Source organism: Haliotis rufescens, unplaced genomic scaffold (genome assembly GCF_023055435.1).
Source record: "Haliotis rufescens isolate VD_foot unplaced genomic scaffold, xgHalRufe1.0.p SCAF_3, whole genome shotgun sequence".
Classification (NCBI taxonomy): Eukaryota; Metazoa; Mollusca; class Gastropoda; order Lepetellida; family Haliotidae; genus Haliotis; species Haliotis rufescens.
The window spans coordinates 21,198,546-21,225,339 of record NW_025964001.1 but is presented as its reverse complement, the minus strand read 5'-3'; the positions used below and the strand labels follow the sequence as shown (position 1 = coordinate 21,225,339).

The window sequence follows — 26,794 nt, the reverse complement described above, 5'->3', positions numbered from 1 at the left end:
GTTAACTGAGGTCTGAAGGCCTCTAAAGTGTTGTTACTAAGGTGACATAAGTTGTCGACATGGATGAGCAGACAGAAAAAGATGTAATGTATTAAGAAATCTGAGGCAGATTCAGGAAGACTGGGCACTGACCTGATTGTCTTTATCGTTGCAATTGAACAATGCCTCAAACAACGGGTACCCATTATAACTCTCGTAAAGGGAATCCCCTCAGTGGTGGAAGTTTTCATTTGGGGGACGACTTCGTCTGTTTTACAGTATTTCCGTTTTTCAATTTTAATTTTGGACAAGAGTTTGTGGATAAATATTCCCTAATGTATCCAAATCTGCAAAGTGGCTATGTTGATTTTACTTGCTCTTAACACATATATCTATATGTTTGTGTGGGAGCAGATGGAACATTGGAGTATGCACATAATTCATAATTGATACAAAATATTTTTTGCTGCCTCTGTCTGACATATAAAACAAATCCCTTTTTTAAAAAAAATATCTTTAATAAATACAAACATTATATAAACCTTATTGTGTTAAGGTTGGCCTCAGGTTCTGATCATAACTAAGGTTAACTTTAGTAAGGTTTCATGCCAGAGGATGTCAACCTTACAAATGTCTAAGGTAAAAACTTAAGACTCATGCTCACTTAGTGTTAAGGTTTTGTGAAATAGGGCTCTGACTATGACCTTAATCAAGACAACAGCTTTAGATTCAACAATTACCAACAAATAAATGACCCAACCATATCTCACATTAACCCAAAAGATGACCTTGACCTTTGATAGACATTCCACCAGCATTTCATGTAGTAACTATAAAGGTCATCTTGAGAGGCAATCACTTACAAGGTGGGATATTTCTTTACGTATTCTGTTCACTAATCTTTTCTAAGTGATAGGCAGTGAAATCTACTGTGGCCTTTGACATAAGTAAACTATAATATAGATATTTGATTAAAAAGGGGGGCTAACTTTGGATGAACGATTATTCTTGACATTGCACCAATGATTAACCTTGACATTGACCTCTTTCTCAGCTTTGTGTGAGAGTGAGTGAGTGGTTAAAATGTCAAGTCACATCAGCAATTTTTCAGCCATATTGTGACTAGCACAAGCTATACATTAATAATATCTAAAAACCTGTCGATGGTAGGCAGCATAATCACTTGAATATCATAATGGCCTTAATACTAAGCATTAGAGCAATAAATAGTTATGACTTTTACTTGACAGTATGAGAGAAAAGCACAAAGAGCACAGGTATGATTTGGGGTTTTGGGTTTAATTACATATATGACAAGAGCAAATTTGAATAATGACATTGCAGTGATTCAATAATTCAGGTTTGCTGTGACTAAATCCCCAATGCAAAGTTCGTAAGCAATGACATTATCATTGTTTATATTTTTAAGGATGCTATGGATTCTTGAAGATCCTGAAATGTCATAACATCCGCCAGTGTCCTGAAAGAACAGGGGTCCATAAGACCCATTAAACACACACCCTGGGGCAATACTGACATTAAACAAAACTGCTGAACTGGACAATGTTGCTATCTACCTGCCAAGATACATAAAGCACGCTCCATTAATAGGTCAAACTTGTTTGAAATGCAACTAAAGGAAAAGTATGAATTCACAATGCCAAGGAAAGGTAATTCTATCATTTAAAGTTAATTTACTACACTGCATTAACAAAGAATCCTACTGCTTGTTAAATCTTGAATAAGGACTGTACATGGTTCCTAAAATATGTCTTCTAGTGTTGGACAAAACATTAGGTGCAATGAATAGAACATGCTGAATATGATAAGATGCTAGCATGTTTGAAAATATCACAAACTTAGGTACTTATGAAGCATAGATACCTTAACTTACATTTTTGTGCTTCAGTATTTTCAGCACAGAACATTAACCAATGATGTTGATTATTTTCCATAAAGGTTAGGACAGTAGAGGACCAGGTAGCCTGCCCTACCTAATCTGTCCACAATTATTAAGCTACACACAGCCTGTACTATAGTATTTCTAGAAGGTAAATATAGATCTAATATAAAAAAAGTCTCAAAAATTGACATTTGAATTGGCCTACCTGTAGGACATGTAGAATATGTTCTGATCAATATATCTAAAAACCTTCTTAATGTAACCACGTTTACCACAATTTTAAGAATTAAGGGCAGAGTTTATACTTCTGGATATAATACCATAGCTTACTGCTTCGACTTCATCAGGCCTACATGTGACAATGACATTTCATTTTCAGGAATCACCATGCATATTTACACCAGTTCGTAATTAAGGGAGTTAATATTAATTTTTCAAACAAATCTTTGAATCATACCAGTATCATTCATGATAAACGTTGATGGGAAGCAACAGAGTCAACTTACAAGGTGTAGAATTAGTGGAAATGCGAGGAAAAACATCCACAGGTAAAGGTGGAAAGTGTTGCAAAAGATACTCTGACGGGGGTCGTAAAACCACCCCCCGGTCAAGGAAGCCCATATTCCCTGACCAAGGATGTCTAAGATATGGGAACCCATTGATGGGTGTCTCCGCTATGGTTTCGCTATTTCACCATCGTGGATTGACCGTCGAATACAGGCATTTTTCTCATTCGTTTCATTTGTTCTCGTCGTCCATCTTCCGGATTCACCCAAGGCAAACAATCTCGTGTAATCACGCGATCAACGAGTTTGAACGAGACTTGGAGTTCTCGCACCTTGCGCGGAGTTTTTCGCCCCTAAGAGTCTGTTTTGCCTACTTTGTAATCCAATTTGAGATCGGGAAGTTTGTATTCATGGTTTTGGAGATGATTTGAATTGTGTAACAACACTGATAAAAGTTATTTAATCCACATATAGCCATAACTCAAGGTCAAAGTACACAAAATGGCGGCGGAGGCCCAAATTGACTGGACAATGGTGATAAACACGGATTTTCACGGCATCCAGAGGTGAGGTGAACCCTATTATGGCACAGACTTAGCCTTTTGGGTTCTAGGAAAGGTGATGGCTGGAATCGATGTATTGAAACTAACAATTTAACGTGTTTTTGTATCTGTCAAAACTGGATGTCAGAATCTACATTTGCATGTCGGTTCCCACCTCACCAGGGTGGATTAGATATGTGTTCTCTGTGCGAGATTGGGTCATATTTGATTCCATCGAACTCGAAATGCTATGATTTCAGCTTCGATGGAACCCAATTCTAGAAACTATGGACCTCGTGGAAGGGAAGAAAATGATAACAGTCCATTATGGACTGCCATCTTTGACTATGAGGCCACAAGAGAAGATGAGTTGACACTAAAGAGAGGGGTGCAGGTGGAAGTGTTGTCCACTGATGCCCGGTATTCAGGAGATGATGGGTGGTGGATTGGGAAAGTTCAAGAAAATGTTGGGATTTTCCCAAGTAACTTTGTCACCAAAGAGGCAGACAACTGTGCCCTTGTACCTCATAACAAACTATCTGACAGACCCTTTGAAATCAACTTCTCAGAATTACAGTTAGAAGAAGTGATAGGTGTTGGTGGTTTTGGAAAAGTTTATCGTGGAATATGGAAGGAAGAAACTGTTGCTGTCAAGGCTGCCAGGCAAGATCCAGACGAGCCTGTCATCGACGATGTTCGAAAGGAAGCCAAATTGTTCTGGCTCCTAAATCACCCTAATATTGCAGCATTGAGAGGGGTGTGTCTCAAGGAACCAAACCTGTGTCTTGTAATGGAATATGCAGCAGGTGGATCACTTAACAGAGTGTTAAATGGAAGACGGATACCTCCAGATATATTAGTTGATTGGGCATTTCAGATAGCCAAAGGAATGCATTATTTACACGAGGAAGCACCGCTACCATTGATACACAGAGATCTCAAGTCAAGCAACAGTAAGTTCCCACTATCTTCAAACATAACACAGTTAATTTAGGTTATCCAGTATATATAGAAATATTTATCTGTTACATCTGCTAAGTGCTTCATATATCTAAACAATAACTTACTGTTGTCAAAACAACATTTTGATGTTAGCTTTCTAATAACAATCCTAAATGAATAGCCAAAAGACACAACACAAGTGTTGACTGATACACTGTATACCTTCAGAAATTACATTGAAAAAGTCCAATGCAGTTTCACCCAAACAGTCCAATGCAAATATATTGGATAAAGCTGCTACATACAGCTGACATTGTTTTTACACATACCATGTATACAAGCCACATAGCCGCATGAGTGAAATCAAGTGTGTGTTGACACTAAGCATTGCAGAATTTGAAATATAATATTAAATATATTCAGTGTAGTTTGCTTCATGCACATGTGGAGAAGACCAATTATGAAGGCTTTTGAGTAGATTTCATTCTAACTTATCTAAGAGTAAGAATGACAGGAAAATTACATGTGCATTTCATGAACATGTATAACATAATTGATTGTAATGTTCATATTATTGAAAGTATTGAAATGGGGACCATGTCACTGGCATCAGTGTATGACTACAAAGAAGTATCACATGTAGCCCATTGGGCTATCAAGAAATATATTCTGGTACCCCCAGAACCTTTGATGGTGGACCACCCAACACACAAGACGCTATTCAATTCGTCCCTCTTGGGGAGTACAGGGGCATGCACCCTTTAAGACTTTTAAAATGTAGACTGCAAATGGTGCATCTGGGAGCAAGAATTAAAGACCTTTTTTGAACATATTTCTTGTTGCATTTTAAGCTGGATAAATGAGTAGATGTTGTCAAATCAACAAGATGAGCAGTCTGGACAATGTTAGAATGTGTAAACAAAATTATCGTTCTGACATTATAACTGATCCTTCAATTTAATCAACATAGACAGTCGGTCCAGCTTAGTTTCTCACATCATAGACTGATCAGAATATTGATTGCCTCTGGCCATAGGTCTACCGTTTGTTTTGCACACTGTGGTATGAACATGGAATGAAATACTGTGATTAATTACCTTTGTTATTATGAAGATCATGAAAAGTAAGAGGATTAAACTCAGCAGATAGTCATGATATTAGTTCCTAAAACATTTACAGGGGCACAGGTAGCCCAGTCATCTGAGTTGACGACATTTGCTGTGTAGAGTTGTGTTCCTTGGGCATGCAAGAAACCTATAATCCTGGGTTTGAATCTCGGTTTGCCCCGTTGATGTTTCTAGGTTTCTCAGCATACTCATGGATTTATGTATGTTTGCCCAGAGGCCGATATTCGGCCCCAAGTCTGCAGCCAATGTTATTATAAATTTCCCACTTCATGTACATGAAGTTATGGTTATAACCAACTATGTATTTGTCACTTTGTATGGGTGACTTCTATTTCACTAATAACATGACCAATAAAGAGGATCGAAAAGGCTTAGGACAAATTTTTACACTATTGCATTGAGTGCAATTCTATAATGCATCCTAATTTTAGACAATAAGTACTTTAACTAAAAATCCAAATTTTGAAAAAATTGTCCCATTCCTTGTTTGGAATCCCAGATTAATCACTTATATTGTCCTCATAGGTTTCACCAAAGTAGTAAACGTCTGAGACCTGGATCACTTCCAGTTATAAAAACTGTTTTAGTCCACCAGTACTTATTCCGATAACATATCAAATAACAACATTCATCTAGTGTATAGAACATAGATGAAGTATAGTTTGGACAGTTTGACTAAAATAATGGTCTCAACAATTTTAATTAAATATCCATTGTAGCCTTTGGGTGAATACTACCCATAGTACTAATGTGTTTTGATTCAATATTGAAACTGTCTTCATAGATCTGTATCAGAAGGATAGATGATTATTCAGTATAGACTAATGTACTCAAATTTATTATACAAAATGGTATCAGTTTTATTTTTTAAGCAGTTTTAAATCCTGGTTTTGTCAATTGAAGTACAGCTGAAAGGGTATATATATCAACTGTAAGATGACTAAATGGATCCAGTGGTCATGATTTGTTGGTTGCATACCATGATGTTCCAGTGACGTCCCAGACTACTTACAGGCCGCTATGATAATGGCGGAAATATTGCTGACTGTAGAGTAAAATAATAAAGACTGCACAACATTTATTTGGGATACAGCAAGATGTTCTAGATTACATCCGACAGTTATTATTCCTGGACAATCAATATGCTGCTGCGTGCATGAGATGTGGGATGTGTGTTTCAGTCTGTGGTATTTATTTGGCTGACCTTACTAGATTGAACAGAACTTTACTCGACTCTGGCTTCAGACTGGTAGCTGAAGTCTCAGACTGTTGTAGAATACTATATCTCCCATTTGAGTTGCTTCTTCAGAACACTCTGACCGAACTGCAGCACCTGCTGAGGACAGTGAACCTCGCCCCATGCTCTACAATCCTGTTATTCTTGTCTGTGCAGTCAGCCGCATTGCATAATGCATGTTTGCTTGATGCTTATTCAGCCTGCTCAGTGCATTTTACACAAGTAATTGACCTGATAGGATTATCCTAGATACACTGATCATTGGCCTTAATTGACCCCATCTCCTGCTGTTATTTGGAGTTAATTGTTTTATGATGCTTTCTTATCTCTGACCTGTGTTGACCAGTGGGCAGTGATCTCCCAGGATCACCTGTACTGGACAGTTGGTTGGGGAGTCAAGCTGCATGGGATTTGTATTTTGATAAGGCGAAACCTTTGGGGTCATTCACAACTGGTGTTCTATTTGTTTTCAAAATTAATGATAATGATCAAGAGATCCTTGCCATTGTGTTAAAGATAAAATATTTAAGGTATGCCTACATTAATACACCATACTCTAAAATCTCAGGATCCTCCTGGCTTTGTCTTAACTTGTGAACCTGATACGAAAAACTTTTATTACAAAACAAATTCCCTTTTTGTACTGACACATTTTTTAGGAGCATTTGTGCCCATTAATAAGAGTCTTGGACATTACTTTCCATTATAAAATATAGACAAAGCCACTAAGGCCAGTCTGTCTGGCGAATAGAATCTGCCAGCCTATTTTGATCCAACCCCAATTCATAATGTATCCTTTAAATTGTGAATTTTGAAATATATTGCAACAGTAAAACTTACACACAAAAATTAATAAGTAACAAGTTAACATTATTTATTTGTCCCTCTTGCCAATTAAGCAACTGTCAGACAAATCGTTATAGCCAGAAATGTAACCAATTTATTACAGTAGTTTACAAGTAGCTGAAGTAAGTGTCCCTAAGTGGCATTGTCCCTATTTATCATGATGACATCACCAGCCATCTGGGACAGCAAAAGCATGAAAAGGGTGGTCAAATTTCACTAGTATTTGTCCAGCATATTTGTTGTTCCCTATATTAACATTGAAATCTACTGAAATTGATGAATAGACAAGATTGGGCAAGTGAACTTAAAAGGCTTATCAAAACCCCTGCTTATCATGTCTAGAACTGCTGCACATGGAGGGCATACGAAGGTACCAGAAGAATGACAACTTTGTAGTCCACACTGTCTGAATAGTGATCAATACATTTGGTTACTCTTAAAAGGAGTATTTTTGGCAAATATAGATAGAATGTGGGCCAGATAGTTTCAGCAGATGATATATTTTTCTTTCTAGATACATTTTAATGATTTACAGTACATAGCAATTGTACATAAACACTTTAGTTGTTAAAATTCACTTGACCCAATTCTCATGATGTTAATCATGTAAATGAGCGATGAGGTGGCTTCATTGCTGATACAAACCAAAAGGTTTGGCTGGGTCGTACAAAGCCTTTAATACTAGTGTCTCATAAGCCTGTTATAGAGAGACAGCTATTTCCTGCACAAGTTTTAAAGGTATTCTGTTATCTTAGGTGACCACCTTCCCTGTATACCCTTACAAATTCATATTATATTTTGGGGGCACAGGTGGCCCAGTCAACTAAGGTGCCACAATGCACTGTGCAGGAATGCCTTGCTTGGGCATTCCAGAAAACTGTAATTGTTGTTTTGAATCTAGCTCCCCCCGATTATGTTTCTAGTTTTGTCAGCACCATAACTGTGCTCATGGGTTTTACCTAAGTTGTCAATGTCGGTTGGTTGGTTGTTGGTTGGTTTGTTGTTTAACGCCGCACTCAGCAATATTCCAGCTATATGACGGCGGTCTGTAAATAATCGAGTTTGGACCAGACAATCCAATGATTGATATCATGAGCATCGATCCACGCAATTGGGATTGATGACATGTATCAACCAAGTCAGCGAGCCTGACCACCCGATCCCGTTAGTCGCCTTTTACAACAAGCATAGTCACCTTTTACGGCAATTATGGGTTGCTGAAGACCTGTTCTACCCCGGAATCTTCACGGGTCAGTTGTCAATGTGCTAAAACCTGTATCACTTCGGGCTTTCCCCCCACATCAAGCTGACACGCCGTAATATAAATGGAATACTGTTCAAGTACATGTGGTTATGGTTCCATTTTCAGTAATGATCCTTCGAATGTCAGCATCAAAGTGTTACAACTCTAATCTCTGAATGCCATTGGCCGTACTTCACATTTAGCAGTGTTTTACGTGATGCAGAAATATAAGCCCAGTACACACAATTGTACAGAATGGACGCAGAAAAGAAAAAAAATTCTATTGCGTCCCGATGTATGCTCAAATAATATTCTTTGAACCAAATTCCTGACAAGAAATATTAAGTTCTTTTGATTATGGTAATTATTAAATCTTACACACCACACCACACCACACCACACCACACCACACCACACCACACCAGTGATTTTGACACAAAAGACAGTATATAGGTCAATGACTTGAAACCAAGAAGTGTAATAAGTCAATGGCAAAAGTCAATAAGTCAAATAAACAAAAATGGCAGATTGACTAGAACAACAAATCAATCCAATACTGTTTGTGATTGGATGAATATATTCGATCTGGCCATAAACCCTGTCACAATAAGATAAGGGCTTGACAGCTACTATAGCTGTTGACAGCATTTCCCTGTCATACAGAAAGTATGATTCAAAGACATGCGTTGCTCAGAATTTTAATTACGTTTTTTTATGGCTGTTCATGGTTTTTGTTTTTGATTCAGTGATAAATCTTGGATTTTTTAAGGTGGGCCCATGGGCCTTGAAAAGTGTGGGCCTTTTCATGAATATTGTGAGGCATGGCCTGTAAACATGAAAACATAAATATGCAGCTAAATGTTTTTGTTCAAACAGCATGTTTAAAAATTGAGCAGCTTCTGTTCATCTGTCAGTGTGGGTTACTGCAGTAAATTTTCTTTTAAAAACGGGCATTGCTTCCACACACCCGGCTACCAGCCAGATCTGCGAGATATACTGCTCTAAACTTCTTCCCCCATGCCCCAGACACATTAGAAATGAATACAACATATATCCCTGTGTTATGTTTTTTTCCGGACGCTTAAGAAACATTCATAGTTTTGTTGTTAATCACATAAACAACAAGTTTATCTTCATATCAATCTATCATCATGATCATCTGAGTATTTACGATTTCTGTGTGACGGCACATCCTTCGTTATGGCGCGAGTTATCGCGAAAGAAAACGTATGATGTCCGAACATATGGTCTCATGATAATATTATTGTGTCATGAACAATAATAAGGCATGATTCTGAAAAATCTGATCGAAAACAGGACAATTTTTGTACTGCACATTCTCAGAAATGGCAAATTTGGAATAGTCCTTAAGATACCTTAACAATAGGCAGGGACTATAGGACTAGTGCCAATTTCAACTACACTACACTACACTACACCACACCACACCACACCACACCACACCACACCACACCACACCACACCACACCACACCACACCACACCACACCACTTTACTTTATAGGAGACCCGTGAAGATCCGTGTCAGGATAGGGTCTTCAGCAACCCATGTTTGTCCTAAGAGGCATCAGTCCGGACTAGTACAAGCAGCCACACAAACACACACACGTGCATGCACATCGCTATGTAAGTGCAATAATCTTGGATGCAACGTTAAACCCCATTTCACCTCACCTCACCTCACCTAAGAGGCAACTCATGTTTGGAGTAAGAGGCAACTAACAGGATTGGGCGGTCAGGCTTGCTGACTTGGTTGATGCATGTCATTGTATCTTAATTTCATGGATCGATGCTAATGATATCAATCACTGGGTTCTCTGATCCAGACTCGATTATCATATAGCTGGAATATTGCTGAGTGCGGTGTTAAACATCAAACAAACAAAACTTACAGAACCCTCATATTTCCTGAAAGGCCCCTTGGAATTAGTAATTGGGGGTCCTCTAGACCCCTAGTTTTGTAGGTCAAGGTAAAACACTTGCTGACACTTTGATATGACAGTAATTTGTTTAAGCCATGTTTAATGCAAATCGCGAAAGGTCGTTCTGACGTGACCCGTGAAGGGATGTCCTCGGATCTTTGTTTAGCGGTAGCGAAAACTAAGATCTGATTTTAATGAGATTGGGCCAAACAAGTTGAAACAACACAATACTTAGGTTTCAGTTAACCCACTGTCCCATTGTTTCATTTGCGTCCAACATCACAGCTGGGAACATCCATAAAAAAAATTATGCTACTCAAAAAGAGTTAAGGACCATCCGATTCTTTCATATTACTATAGTTAATCTGTCATGGTATGATAGCTATCTAAAATGCACTGGTTGAAAATTTATTCCAATTTTTATAAATAAAAAATACCTGTTCGGCCAGATACTGTTGCATAGGGACAATACCAAGAAAAATGTGTGAGTGGGCGAGTGACAATCTCTTTGTGTGTGTTCCTTAGATATGAAATTACTCATCAACATGTTTAAAGCTAATATCATTACTTTGAATTGTTTGATAGGCATTACTTAGAAGTTGATGGATGACAAAGTAGACACAATTTATGGTTAACATCTTCTTTATTACTGTAAAGGCGATGTTTCGATATAGATCCTTATACTGTTGTATTAAGAGTCTTGGCCGTTACTTTCTATTATAAAATATATATAAACATAGGCCACTAAGGCCAGTCTGTCTGTTTGACAACGGTATAAGGATCTATACCGAAACGTCGCCTTTACAGTATTAAAGAAGTTGTTATCCATAAATTGTGTCTACTTTGTCATATTATTACGGTGCAATATTAAAAAGAAAATGATTCTTTGGTTGCATTCTGTTTAAGGGCTCAGTATGGTACATTGGTCACAAGAAATTGACAGAGTCTACATGTGAAGTTTCACGAGGGAACCTTCAGAATGTTTTGATGCAAAATACTAAACCTCCATGATTGAATTAATTGAAGTCTGGCACATATTTACACTTGAGCAATGTTGGCTAAGGAATGTAATAAGGGGATTAGATCTACTGCGTAACTTCAGTATCATGCAGTGTACCTTTGTTGTGTGAGATCCCCCACACTGCCTCTGTTGATCGGATCATCTTCAATTTACAAGGAGGAAACACACAAAAGATGATCCAGAAAATTTAATTATGTGTGAAAGGGCTTTTCAAAGATTTGGCAGGAAAATGGGAAGTTTAAAAAGGATTTTAATGATATTTTCTATGTGAGGAAGGGTGTGTCTTTTCTTTGAAATACATCTGGAGTTTGAGTAAACGTGTGTAGCATGATGTAGATGAATGATCATTTAACAGATTAAGGTTGCATTAGTTTTTTTTAGCATGAATATGAAGAGATTTTGACATATATCTATAAGGCCAAATGAAAAGGCTATGGCATGTGTGGAGGGTTTAAGTAAAAAGAATATCATAAACATGGTGCTTCTTGCCTATGCTATCTACTAGTGGTGGGATGATACAACAATGCATTGGTGGATCACGTTTTTTCCTCTTGATACAAGTATCGATCACAGTCGCACACAAAGGAAAAAAATATTGATTCTGACCTTAAATGTTTGCTGTTCTACTAAACACTAATCAGTCATGCATGTTAATAGTGAAAACATAAATATATTCATTTGTTGTGCCAGGAATTTGGCCATCTTGTCTTTGAAAAAGATGGCTTACGCACCAGAGATAAGAGCACATGTAAGTATCGTGATTCATATCGGATGGTGAGTAAGGTATCGTGATACTCACAGTTGCTGTATCGTCCCAGGCCTACTATCTGAAAGCCATTTGGATCAATGGTTTGGCCAATTTTGTTGTATTTGATGTTTCTTTTACATTTTTTTATGACAAATCTAAGTTACATTAGCATTTACTCTTTTGTCAACGTGTGAATGTGCTACAAGTTTATGTTCTAGCCTGTGCCAGATGCTTTGAACCCACTAGCCAGAACTTGTATTGTTGCATTTTCTTCAGTAGATTTTTCTCTTGGTATACACTGATATATGGTCTAGTTTTAACTGATCTTGCTTGACCGAAAGGACACTTGGGCTTGGGACAATTAGTTTATGCTGCACATTGCTTTTCTAAGAATGGGGTAAGGGTGGACTGATTATCTGAGGACTCCGAGTTTCACTGTACAGAGTTGCGTCTTCTAGCAGGGAGAGGCATCCACTTTATGGCCCAGGACTAAAATTTAGATGAATTAGTTGTTTTCTTACCAAATCTAGTTGTGTTACAGAAGCTAATACTCCAAAATGACCCGTGGATTAGTTAGATGTGACCAATGGTGTCCACGCCTGTTTTAGGTGTGCCAGAATCATATGATTCAAATACCAACTTCACCCTGATCATCATTCCTCGATTTCCAGCACCATACTTGTTTATTGGTTTTACAAAAATGGTAAGAGACATATTTGACATGGCGTGATGTGACTGTAATACTGTTTTAAACGGTATTGGCCCCCATCTCATTTCTCCTTTTCTAAACATTGATATATTAGTTGTTAATCAAGGTAAGCCAAACACTAGCTACAGCCCTAACTTTGAAAATTCAGTTTAGCAACTAGTATTTTCAAGGATGGGCATGCAAACGCACTTGTCCCTAGTACTACAGTGATAGACTAACATCTAGTCTCTGAAATGAACATATCATACAGAAAAAAAGCAGTTGTTAAATTATCTTTAAAAAAATTAATAAATAGGGGCCCAGAGACTCTCTTCATTTTCCTGAAACTGCAGAAATCTTGACTTGCCAAACATTATAGACTTGCATGGGCCGTATTGGATATATTTGTATCAGGGTCTGTAAAACAGACTACTACAGTGAGGATGGCCTTGGTTTATCCATTAATTATTTGGTTATCACATTGTCAAGTTCTTGTCACAAATAGTGGATAGTTACAAGCAAGTTCTAAAAGACATCTTGAATTGTGTAATAAACAATAATCAGTCGTCAGGCACATGCCAACAGTTGACCTTCCACATCTGTTGTTGACTTCACAACGGACAGTTTGTACTGTAAGTTCAATCTCAGTTTGTATCATTGAATAGTAGAGGTGTATATACGGTTTATATCCCGATAAGTACTTTTATTTTATAAGTTGATATTATTTCTATAACCTTGAATCATTTGTTTTCACATTTCAGAGATTCAAGATGGATATTGTAGGGCAGAAACATATAGGCTAGGGGGCATGGTGAATGTTATGCATTTTTAGCCAACAAAGAAACCCCAGAGATTTGGTGTAAACTGGACGTTGAACAATTTCGTTTAGTATTTTAAAATCTGTTGTTATTCATGTGTCTTTACAGCAGTATAACTTGTAATGTTATATACCATATGTATGGCAATACAGGGATTTAAATCAATGTATTGTTGGCCTTGTATCGGGATACAGTACTGTATCGTTACACTGCAATTAGATATTTAATGTTACTTGTGGCCAAAGCCTGACAATTATGTCCAACAGATTTTTTTATGCTCATCATAAGTTTGCTAGTCCAAGACTAGTATATTTATAATCCTTGAAGGACCAGTGGGTGCTTGTGAACTTTTACCATCAGGTAGGCAACAACTCTGTAGCAGATCAGTGTTACAGTCTTGCAATAATAATAAAATCACTAAGCCTGCTGTGATCAGCTGGTACTGTGTTGCAGTTGTCAAGTTTTCATGAATACTGCATAACTTGCATACGAAAAAATATCACTTGATCCCACTGATTTTGCTCAACCCACATAACAAGACAGAAATGAGTTGTGGTTTATGTTTTTGTTTGTTTGTTTGTTTTTGTCTTGTTGGGTTTTTTTTGGGGGTGGGGTGTGTGTTAGTGTCATCCAACTACCTGTTAGAATTCAATCTTTATCTTTGTTGGGTTGTTAGCCAGCTTTTACTCACAGACTGCTGCAGTCCTTGACAATTACTGCACAGGTAACCTGTGTCCTTAGCATGCAGCTTTCCTTTTTGAAAAGATATTTCAGTCAGTGAGTGAGTATGGTTTTATGCCGCTTTTAGCAATATTCCAGCAATATCACGGCGGTGGACACCAGAAATGAGTTTCACACATTGTACCCATGTCGGGAATCAAACCCGGGTCTTTGACGAGACGTGCAAACGTTTTAACCACAAGGCTACCCGACCGCCCCTATAATTCAGTGTTAAAATTATGGATGAACATTCTAATGTTACAAATGAAAGCTTTATCATTATGGATGTTATCATTGCCCACCTTTATTTCTGATACTGCTTAACTGCAGTTTGAATAATGTGAAGAGAAATATATGAAGTTTACTTTACTCCAGTTCAGTTTTACCAGTTGGCAGGATGCCACATACAGCAACCTTTACCATGTTTACATGCAATATATTCCACATGTACTCTGTAAATAAGTCTGTGTGAAACATCATAAGCATATATACTACTCAAAAGAAGGTAAAGAACACCTGATTATTTCATATGGCTATAGTTCATCTGTCATGGCCACTTGGGTGTTCTTTAATTTCTTTTGAGTAGTATACATAGGCCTGATGGTGTTGGTGTCATGACGTATCATGTACAAGCCAACAGAGTGTATGGGGAAACCTCGGTAACTTGACACATCAAATAAGAATTTTATTTTTTTTAATTAAAGAGGATCCTGGGGCCTTGATGTTTTCTGCTGTTGTACTTTATTCATGGGTCCCTCTAATTCTTTCTGTCTTTAACATTAGGTTAATGACATGGACTTCTTGATGTTTGTCCTTCATTTTGAACATGAATATATCCTTCATGGTCCTGTCAGAATCCCGGTGGACTTAATAGCAGTATCTTACCATGCAGAACGAGTAGAGTGATTATCGCTCTGAATATTCATTTCAATTGTAGGACTTCTCACATCAATTATTAGACAGCCTACACAGTGACTGACCCATGTGGAAGGTCATGGTACAATCCCCTTGCGTGTCATACAAAATGACGCTGAAGATGGTACTTGTTGTTAACCTGCCTGGCACTTGGCATTTTGGGGACAGGCCAGCTCGGAGTCAGTACACTGTGTCTGAGTGGGGTATCCATGTTATACTGTGGCATGGTATCTCAGTGGGCTAGTACTATAAAATCACCAAGAATCTGGACGAGCACAAGCAGCCATACTCACCCATACATGTGCTTGGCTATATAAGTGAAATAATATTGAACACGACGAAAAACACCATTTCACCTCACCTCACCTCACCTCACCTCACCTCACCTCACCTCACCTCACATTGATTATTAATCAGTTGTAATTCTTATAAAAAAAATTATGTTGCATAACACTACTGATGTATAAAGTGTGGTATGACATCGTCTAATATTTAAACAACTTATGGCGGACAGGGAGAAAGAGAAACAGTTTGCCATGTTTACTGACGTAATATAATTCAATTCCACTTTGTAATGATTTTTAGCAATTTTATATTAGATTTTATTTTTGCATTATCAAAGTAATGTTTATTGAAATAATATTTCAAAAGAATAAATTTCAAGTTCCTAAACATTTTTTTCTGCATCAATTAGACGTGGCTGCAGATCGATAATCAACTGTCAAGAATGAATTATTGACTGAATATTCCGTCAGCCACTACAGCACTTGCAAAGAGACGTGGAGAAAACTTGGATGAATTGATGATTTTTATGGAAATATTATGCAAAGTATTAATTGCTAGGTGCAATGAATGTGTGATAACTAGCACCAGTTAGAGCATGTTTGGTATTGATGTAATTGTGGAAATGAAGCGGTTTTCAGTGTTACCGGTATGTGTAACTGTTACTGGTTTAAGTGTTATCATTGATTTAAATGTAAGCAGCAGCTTAAAAGAATTAGCTGGTAACAGATATCAATGGTTTAAGTGTAGCCTATGATGACTTGTTTATTTAGTAATGAGATGTTGTATGAACATGATCATGTCATCAGTGTTTGTTACTTATGATTAATGTTACTTAGCCACTAGTAAGCTCAGCTAATTTTAGTGCATATATAACTCTTTATTCAACTGAAAATTATGCTAGGAGCTAAGTTTGGGTTTGGTGACTCCTAAGTGTTGGGAACAGACAAGTCAGGTCATACTATACCTTATTTGTCAATGATGCTGTTATTTTGAGTCTACAGGACGCACTGATGTAAGATTACAATTATATTTGTAAGCCATGCATTCTTCTTTTTATGAGTCAGTACCATAATTATATTTAATTCATCTTGTCTTTTGTTAAACATGTCCCCAGTAGGGATTCCAGGTTAGAAATAGAATCGATCCCCAGTCACCTATGCTGTTAGCAAGGGACCCACCATTTCAGTGGTAGAATTCTTAAGAAAAACAATTATGCTTCAGACTGTTGAAAACCCCCGAAATTGCCTGCCACAAAAATTACATTGTTGCAAGGTGTTATCATTAAACAAAAAGAAATTTAGGCTTATAGTTCTAAATAAAAAAGGTACCTGGTTTTGTAGCTTGTACCTGAAAACTGTCTAATCTTGGTGCAAAATCTCAGGCCCATCCCCAGAATATCAAATGGTCGGTCCCTAAAAGGTGACCTTATGGATCTCAGTGACTTGATGGATAGCTTGTCCTCATTTCCTGAAGGCATGGATCGTTACTCACAGTATCCTTCATTGGATTGTCTGGCCCAGATTTTATTATATACAGACCACTGTCATATACCAGGAGTAAAAATGTTAAAAATGTTAACCTGTTAAAATGATGAAAAGCAATCAAGAAAAAATGCATTCGTATTGACAACTCAACTGTAGTCAACATGTCTGGTGTTCATCATGGGACGAGCAAATGCAAGATGAGTTGATTAGAAAGGACAAGGCTAGGGCTGGGAATGGCAAGATGGTATCAGCCAGTCAACATACCTTTCCTACTGGCAACTGAAATGTGAGCCAGTGGGTGGTAGTAGACAGGCCTCCCAATTCAACATGCAACACACAGTTTATATTAGGGCTGGGACCATACACCAACTGTGTGATCTGATACGTATCACAATACCCTGCCCATGATCCGATATGTATCATGATACTTGCATGTGCTCTTATCTGTGGTGTGTAAGCCATCTTTTTCATATACAGGATGACCAAATACCTGGCACACTGACGATTTACAGTTGGCAGTGTGAAATATGACACAACAAATGAAATAATGTATGTTTTAACTATTAACTTGCACGACTGATTAGCGTTTAGTGGAACAGTTATTAAAGCAAACATTTAAGGTCAGAATCAATATTTTTTACTTATAGTTGCAACTGTGATCGATAATTGTATCGAGAAGTAAAAAATCGTGATCCACTGATGCATCAGTGTATCGTCCCACCACTAGTTTATATGCTTTCATTCTTACTCTCCTTCCTTAGGTTTCAACAGTATACTTCTCCCATCTCGGCCAAGTTATGTTGTACTGGAGATGAGAGGAGTTGGAGATAGGTAGACAAGTTTTACAATAAATGGGTCAGACTGTCTTACCAGCATACTGCTTGACAATCTGTGTTGTCAGCATCTTAACATGTCAGCTTGTTGTTTAAATATACTGTGTGATAAGTCTTTGAAAGGCATTTAGAAGTGATACACATAAGAAAGAGAATTTATGGATGTCAACTTCTTTATTATGAGGAACAAAACATTTTGGAGTATATGCTTACTCCTTCATCAGGTGAATGAATGCTATGAGGCAGAGAGCATATATATGTACACGTAAGAACAACAAAAGTAATAAGATGTCAAAAGGTGGAAACTAACAAGGGAAACAAGCAGATAATTGGCGCTGATAGGTGATTAGCAATAGACAATGGAAGTCAACATTTACAGTAATTAGCGCTGATAGTTATGGACAACGGGAAATTAGCACTGATATTAGCACTGATATTAGCACTGATAGGTAAACGGGAGGCCAGGGTCAATTAGTGATACCTGGTAATAAATTACAGAATTTTAATAGGCATTCAGAAACAAAATATTAATTAGCATGAACTGTTGTTTTGTCATGGAATTAAGTGATAGGATGTAAAAACTGGCTCTGCAACATGTTAGATTGTTGGACAAGTTGAAAATTGACGTTGATCTTCATGTCTGTTAGAGCAATAGGAAAATCTGTCAAATTTGTTTACCTTCTTTATGGGTAAATAAATAACATTTGGTTTTAAACATCTGATTATTTTCAGCTATTTTGAAAACATTGAAAATAATTCTGTTCAGAGAGTAAACAAATGTTGTTTACTTAACATTCCATGTTTTCAGTGTTTCCAGACTGCTATCTTAGATTATTCCTGTACATGCTGTAAAAGAACCAAAACCGAAATTCTTGAAATGCCAACTACTAGAGTGAAACGTTGAAATGCTTCTCCAAGACGATATCTGTATTAGGTCGTCTAGGTACACACAGTGTTGTGGTAGCACTCTCAGCAGTAAAGTGCACTTGTATCTGTTTAATCTGCCCTAGTTACTCTGCCAGTGTCATATAAGTGTCCGTTCAATATAGATAAAAAGAACAGTATAAGCCAGCAATTTCATCCTTATGTGCTTGTATTGGATTGACAATATCATTATCAGTCACCATGTGGCTTGCTGTATTCAGTCAGGACCCCTGTGTTCACTGCAAACTATTGTACTCAATATTTCATAGAGGACTTTCTTTATAGCAAAACATAACACAAATGTCCCTACCAAAGTTGGAGTATACTACTCAAAAGAAGTTAAAGAACACCTGATTCTTTCTTACGACTATAGTTAATCTGTCATGCATGCCTGAACAGATTAACTATAGTCATATGAAAGAATCGAGTGTTCTTTAACTTCTTTTGAGTAGTATGTATTACAGGCAGGCATTGCAGGGTCAGTTGTCAGTGTTCCTGGTTACCGGTAATTACCAGTTTTTACCGGTAAAATTAAGCTGGAACTGGTAATTCTTGTGACTGCCAGTCCCTGTGGACTGGCAAATATGGTATCTTGTAAATCTTTGTTGTTGAACAAAACCTTGATGATAGTCAATAAATTATATTTTTTCGAACGAAGTCAGCTTGTCTGTTATCAGCAGGGTTTCCCATTGTCTTTTTTTAGTGCAAGTAACTTATACGTTGCTTTGCATCAAGGTTAAATATCTATTTGTAGTGCCTTAGATATATTAGATTAATAAAGAGAAGATTATTATTGGACGTTGTGTGAGTGACGAGTAGATCTAAATAAGTTACTTCAGAAATGAAAGTACACTGCATTGAAATTGATGTTAAAAATTAAAAACAGGCAATTTTCATACGATTTCTATTTGTTCAAGTTGGGACTGGGACTGACACTGACAGAGATTGGGTGGGACTTGTAATTTTTAGAGTTGCCAGTCCACCCGGCCCGGCAGTTTCAAAAGCTAGCAGGAACACTGTTTGTACTGATGTACCACCTTGCTTCAGATCTGAAATCTCTAAGAAATTATAAGCAAATAAATAAAACACATCTACCTTATTGGATAATTTCACCTAGTTGATTGTATTTTGGTTAAATTGTAACTGTTCAGCTTGTTGATAATGCGCGTAGGTGTTGCAGGTAGGTTTCTACCCTTGATCATGCTGCCCGGCTGGTCAACTTTGTTGCATCTGGTAGATGTTTTGTTGGTACTGCTATATCATATACTTGATATTAATGTAACATATACTTGTATATACTTGCCTATACCTGTATATACCTGTATGCGTAGATATATGATGTATGCTTGATATATAGAGGTTATCAGGCAAGTGTTTGGTGATGGTAAATATCCTGTATTAGGAATATGCACAATGTATGCTTGATATATCCACTATGTATGCTTGATATATCCACTATGTACATGTATGCTTGATATATGTGCTTGCTCTACATGGCATATAGGTGTAGGCTTTTATTTACTATTATTACAAGGCAACAAAACCAATGGAATATAAATCCCCAGCAACCTATGCTTGTTGTAAGAGGCCACTAAATGAGTGGTATAGCTCAGTGATCAGTCATCATAACTCAAATGCATGGATCAATCACTGGATTGTCTTGTCCTGACTTGATTGTTTACAGACCACCGTCATACTGCTGGAATATTGTTGAGCTTGCCTAGTAGTGGTACTCCGACAACTCATTTCAGTTATTGTGGGTTACTAAGATAATTGTATTGTTCAGTGTTCTACAGGTGGTTTGCTTAATATGTGTGTGTAAATATATATGTTGTCTTTGTTATACATGATGCAAGGGAAGGGAAGGAGTTGTAGATTCCAAGCATAATTCATTGTGACAGCTGTTGAGTGAAAAACAGTGCCACTTTTTGTAGGCAACTAGTCCAGATGCAGAAATTCAGTGGTTTTTTGTGTTTTTTTATCAGAAATCTCTCTGACATGGCAATACATTCTGTGATAATTCTTTAATTTTTGATACAATCACATTTTGCTCCTCCATCCTCCCTGAGATTCAGGTTAGAATAGGTTTTCAGCAACCCATGCTTGCCGTAAAATGGATCGGGTGGTCTGCCTTGCATGTCATTGTATCCCAGATAGATGCTCATGATGTCAATCACTTTATTGTCCGGTCCAGACTTGATTATTTAGACTGCCGTCATATAGCTATATATATTGTTGTGTGAGGCATGAAACAACAAACAAACAAAACTAACCCTGGGCATTTTCCTGAATGTTCAATAGCCCATTGCTATGAATTTGTGAACTGAATTGATATGGGTATATTTAACTGTGTGACTGTGAACCTGATTTACCGTGTATTTTACTGTGTATACCGTATTCGACATAATAAGCGCCCCGTTCTAATAAGCGCCCACGGCGATATTTGCTAATATATTGGCAAGTGAACGATCCCAATTAGCACCCCTTCCGATTGATCTATGTACACAAGATTTATTTATTCGCATATAATACACACTCGTGTGTAATATGCACCCTTAATTATGGGCAATTAAATTCTGGAAAAATATATCTGTTGTGTATAAACATTTCAGGCTGTCAGCATAAACCATGAAATTTATCTTTCAACTAATATTTTAATAAGAGCCCCCTATTTCTAATTTTGAGAGCACCCTGAGCGCTTATAGCATCGAATACGGTATTCTTAAAATACAAGGGGATAGAGCATCTGTTCAGAGAGCTAAAGGTATATTGTTTGATTCCCAGGCCGCATCATACCAAAGGGTGTTAAAAGATGTTACTTGTTGTTACCCTGCCTGTAGCTTGGCATTCTGGGAATAAAACAAGAACTGGTCAGCTTGGAGTCAGTATATTGTGTCTGAGTTGTGTATCCATGTTAAATTGGGGCATGGTATCTCAAAGGGCTAGCACTGTAGTATAAAACCAGCATTAATCCGGACTAGTAGTGCATCACGATATAAGTGAAATAAACTTGAACGTGACTTCAAAGCCCATTTAACCTCACCTCTTGAAATAATAAGGGTAGAACTAATTGGAGGTATGTTGTATGTGTACATTATTCCGAACGACTGGAGAAGAATGTTGTATGGTGTATGGAGTTAAGAAGCTCTTAGCAAATCTGTATAGCATCTCTGTACAAGATTGTTCAGGCTTAGGAAAACATTCCATTTGATGTATCCCCTTGGGTGTATGCCCAACACAGTTGTCAAACGTCTTCCTCGTCTAAGGTGTGACAAATAACTAGAAAACAAGTGCACTGGTACCTCAATACAGGATTGGCCATCAATATGCAATTCACTTCATGCTGTATTGATATGTATTGACAGGGTGAGAGAAATATGCTGACACGGTAGACAAAAGACATTAAACATGGCAGTAATTTTAGAATCATGTGGTCTGACTTGCTTGTTGAAAGTATGAAGTATTTCTCCTCCTCAGATGAAAGGAAAAAGATTTACTGAATATTTGTGGAATCGTGAAAACTTACTTTGATGTTTTGTATTTGTCTGAGGGACCAGTGTTTTTTTTCTATTTACTATGTGACTGATGTGAATATTATGCCTATTCCTTTTCTATTTATTTCTGTATCATTGCAAAACTTGTGTGTTTATTTCAGCACATTAGTACTTAGAACATGTATTACCGGCTGAGTGACTTCAGTTACTGTAAATTTTAAAATTAACTCGAGGGTGAATTAAATGCGAAAATGCGATTGGCCTTTCCTCGCATTATTAAACATCGCATTTATATCAACAATAAGACATTTTAGATAGCAGAAATACCAACTTAGACGTATGCTGAAAACAAACAACTATGTATTCAACATCACTGTTTATTGAGCAGAATTTGTAACAAATGTCATTCAAACTCTAATTACATCCTGTGAATTGTCACAGCTTGGTTCAAGACAAGAGTTCTACTCACTTATGTCATCACTGATCACTGTCGTCCAGACAGACGTCACCTACACAACACGGTGTCCTTGTTCTTTGCGACTGCGTCAAAGGCCGACATGAGCCAGCGCATGTATTGTTTTAGTGGAAGTACTCTACTCAGCGCTAATAAGCGGTGCTCTTTGGTGTGTGATTGGATTAATGTAAGGTTGGATTAAAGTGAGGATTCTCCTGTAAACCTGACAGAGGACATTTCTTTAGATATACATCCACTGATGCTTGAGAGGAGGGGGTGTCGCATTCATACTGAGTCGCATTTTTGGCTAGGGACCAGTGGTCACATTCTGTTGGAGACGCATTAATTTAACGATTTACAGTATTTTTCTGAGTTAATCATGTCTAGTAGGAAGCACGGACCATGAAGTCGTCTATTGATCTAAGGTGCCACAATACACCTGGCAGAGTTGTATCCCATAAGTGTGCCAGGAATATGTGATCATGGGTTGGAATTCTAGATTCACCTGATTATGTTTCTAGGTTTGTCAGTACCATACCCATGCTTGTCGGCTTCATGAGTGGTAAGCGTCAAAATACCTGCATCACTTTCCTTCAGCAACAAGCTGCTGTGCCGGGCTGTGATATAACAGAAATAATGTTCAAGGCAGTGTTAAAACAAAATTTAACCTGCTCACTAATGATATCTTGTGGCAAAATTTTCAATCAATCGATTCTATTGACGAATTGAAGGCCACCTGGCCCCTTAGTTCACAATATTGATATGTCTTTTAATTTGTGAAGCACCAACAATGTACGCAAAATTATATGAAATGATACATCAAATAAATACACTTACTGTTTTCCCATCCAGATACTTCTTAAAGTGAAACTAAAATATATATCGGCTACATGCTTCCATGGATCCGTGAAGATCCGGGGTAGAATAGGTCTTCAGCAACCCATACTAGCTGTAAAAGGCGACTATGCTTGTCGTAAGAGGCGACTGACGGGATCGGGTGGTCAAGCTTGCTGACTTGGTTGATGCATGTCATCGATCCCAATTGCGTAGATCAATGCTCATGATGTCAATCACTGGATTATTTACAGACCGCCGTCTGGAATATTGCTGAGTGCAGCGTTAAACAACAAACAAAACAAACGAGTTTCCATGAATTATATTTATTGCATTGTTATATTTTCTGAACAAAAATGTCCTTTGATCATGCTCTGAAGGTAGCTGTTCCATGATGTTGGATATAAGGGACAAAATTAAATGGTTATCATGGATTGCCCTGACAGATCTGATGAACGGTTTAAATTAATTCAAAGTGATAAAGAATACAAGGTACTTGGAACCTTACAGCTCCAGAATTCCCTTGAGGGAATGTATAAATGATACCAGTTGTGAAAATGGTCTAAGTAGTGACAATCAGTTGCTGTATGATGTGTATGAGGTTGGGGAGAACATGACAAAGCAGATATACAGTGCCGGTACATGATGTGCTTCCTAAACAGTAACCACACATCGTGGACAAAACACATTGATGGTAAGGCACAGTGGAAGCACTTGAACCATAGCTTTTATTGTGATGGGGATAAGTGAGAGTGTGCACAGTGTCTAGAATATTTCAAATCTTTATTGTTAACTATAACCATTACATTACCTGAAGCTAGTGATTAGAGAAAGCAAGGAGGTGTGAAAAGGCTTGTAGTGAACTCTGTCGTGAATATATGGACGTGCACTTGCTGACGAGAGTACTGGTGGTGGAGATCTTTGTGGGAACGTTCAGGTCTGTTATTGTTGATTGTTGGATTCCCCTTGTCAGCATTCCACATCGTTCCTTCTGTTTGGTAGATAATTGCTTTGTCACCTTGAATGGAAAGATAAGCTTTCACAGACACTGGTGGTGTATTGATAATTTATTCTATCAGAATCTTGACAGTAGGTATTTTGAGATTAATATTCGTCAGCCAGGCTGTTACTATTTGTACTAAATGATGCTGTGAATATTGCTGACTGTTGTGTTAACTGCTTGCTTGTACACTCACTAACTCCAGCACTCACAAACAGCAATAAAATCTAACTGTTTTAGTACACTAGTCCTTAGAATAATAACATAAAGCAAAACCCTTAATAATGGCAAATTTCTACTTGTTCTTAGGATACTTTAACAGCGTTAGAAATTGGCACTAGTCCTGTAGTTCTTGCCAAACTGCCCAATAGTTAAAGTATCATAAGGACTAGTAGAAACTTGCCATTTTTAAGTGTTTTGCTATATGTTATCATTGTAAGCACTAGTGGACTATAAATGTTGCTACCCCTGCCTTAACTTTTGGGTAGTTTGGCAAGGACTATAGGACTAGTGCCAATTTCTAACACACTTTATATGCACATCAGGCAAGTGCTGAACGGGTTCCTTTGATGTTCAAGTTAGGGTTCCGCTTTTATCATATCTCCATGAAACTTTACAAGTGTTAGGCTAGTTGGTACTGCTACCTATCATTTTTACAGAAATCAAAATTATTTATTTACAATTATAAGCATGCAAGGATCCTGCAGGTGATATGGTAGACTGTCTCCTTGAACAAACTTGGAATAAAGATATTCTGTGTAGGTTAGTATGTCATCATGTAGGTTACTATTTCATTATCAATTATCATGACACCATATGATTGATAATAAAATGTCTTGAAACGGACTATTGGTAAACTGATCACAATCTGTTGATGCACTATTCATAATTATTAAGTACATGAATTCAACTGAAATGCTTGTGGAGTAGCCATATATTTTACTGGGTATACCGTATTCGACGTAATAAGCGCCCACAGCGATATTTGCTAATATGTTGGTTAGTGAACAATCCCAATTAGCACCCCTTCTGATTGATCAATGTACACAAGACTTATTTATTTGTGTATAATATGTGTGTTATATGCATCCTCAATTGTGCGAAATTAAATTCTGGAAAAATATATGTCATATATAAAACATTTCAGGCTGTCAGCATAAACCACTAAATTTATGATCTTTCAACTCTGTTGTTTTTCACCTAAATAATATTCTAAAAAGAGACCCCTATTTCTAATTTTGAAAGCACATGAATACGGTAATAGTTATGCAGGCAAACAAGGTTTGATTGTTCACTTGGTTAGAGGTATAAAGGACCATTTTTGTAGTCCCTTTTGTCCTGAATACACCCTTTTTCATAATTTTTAGACCCCTTTTCCCCAGTCAAGTGTGCAACGGAACAGTATGACCGTAAATTACTGTTAGTTAAGTCCACTGATGTATAAGCATAAATCCAGCGGTAGAAACTAACATTTTTAGTCCACTAGTCCTTACAATGATAACAAATAGCTAAACACTTGAAAATGGCAAGTTTCTAATAGTCCTTATCACTCTGCTTATGATATCTTAACTATTAGGCAGTTTGGCCAGGACTACAGGACTAGTGCCAATTTGTAACCCTGAAATCACATAACTAACCTTTATTTTGTGTGATAATGATGATTTATTACCACTTCTTTGTTCAGCTACTGATTTGTAAAATTAACTTCAAATATTTTTTCTCAAAACACATTTGTTATTCTGTCGGTCATGTCAGGTGATCAGTTCAACAATTGATATATCCAGCTTTTTAATGAAAATACCAAACTACCTACCTGAACTTAATTTATAAACATTTTCTGAAGAAAATATAATGTAATATCTTAAAAGTTGCATCTAGTTTCTAATTATTCATCATTTTTAGCAGTAACATAATTTCTAACAACACCAATGCCACAGGCTAATTTGCACATCACACGACCCGACTTTTATTCTAATTTTTAAACAAACACTGAAATCAGAACAGACTGGTGCTTTACATGATGTTTTGCATAATTGTATAGATATGCTACTAAACTGCGACTATGAGATGCACGATAATATATATTTATGCATGAAAGTGACCGTATTGCTAGCTCTCTGCATGGCTTTGATGACAGCAGTTGATGTAAATCAAAATAGTTTTTCACATTTGGGGATATTTTTATCTAGTTGTGTAGACTTGTATAAAATGAAACTAAGGAAAATATGATTGTTGTTGCTGTGAATAATGTAAGTTGGCGCTGTCACGGTGTGTTGTAAAAAGGACCCCATGGGACCGGGATAACAGAT

At 37.2% G+C, this 26,794-nt stretch overlaps 2 protein-coding genes across 5 annotated transcripts in view; one reads left to right on the top strand and one right to left on the bottom strand.

The window, feature by feature from the left end:
* Window positions 1-2,650, bottom strand: part of LOC124123943 (pecanex-like protein 1) — a 50,682-nt gene extending 48,032 nt beyond the window's left edge. For all 4 annotated transcript variants that reach the window (XM_048403892.1, XM_048403893.1, XM_048403894.1 and 1 more), the window contains exon 1: window positions 2,389-2,650. In XM_048403892.1, the coding sequence (XP_048259849.1) occupies window positions 2,389-2,541 (153 nt within the window). In that variant the 5' untranslated portion in view covers window positions 2,542-2,650. The remainder of the gene's footprint in view (window positions 1-2,388) is intronic.
* A 15-nt stretch (window positions 2,651-2,665) lies between these two features.
* Window positions 2,666-26,794, top strand: part of LOC124137013 (mitogen-activated protein kinase kinase kinase 11-like) — a 51,724-nt gene continuing 27,595 nt past the window's right edge. Inside the window, exon 1 of the mRNA XM_048403896.1 lies at window positions 2,666-3,883. Coding sequence (XP_048259853.1) covers window positions 3,181-3,883 — 703 coding nt within the window. The 5' untranslated portion in view covers window positions 2,666-3,180. The remainder of the gene's footprint in view (window positions 3,884-26,794) is intronic.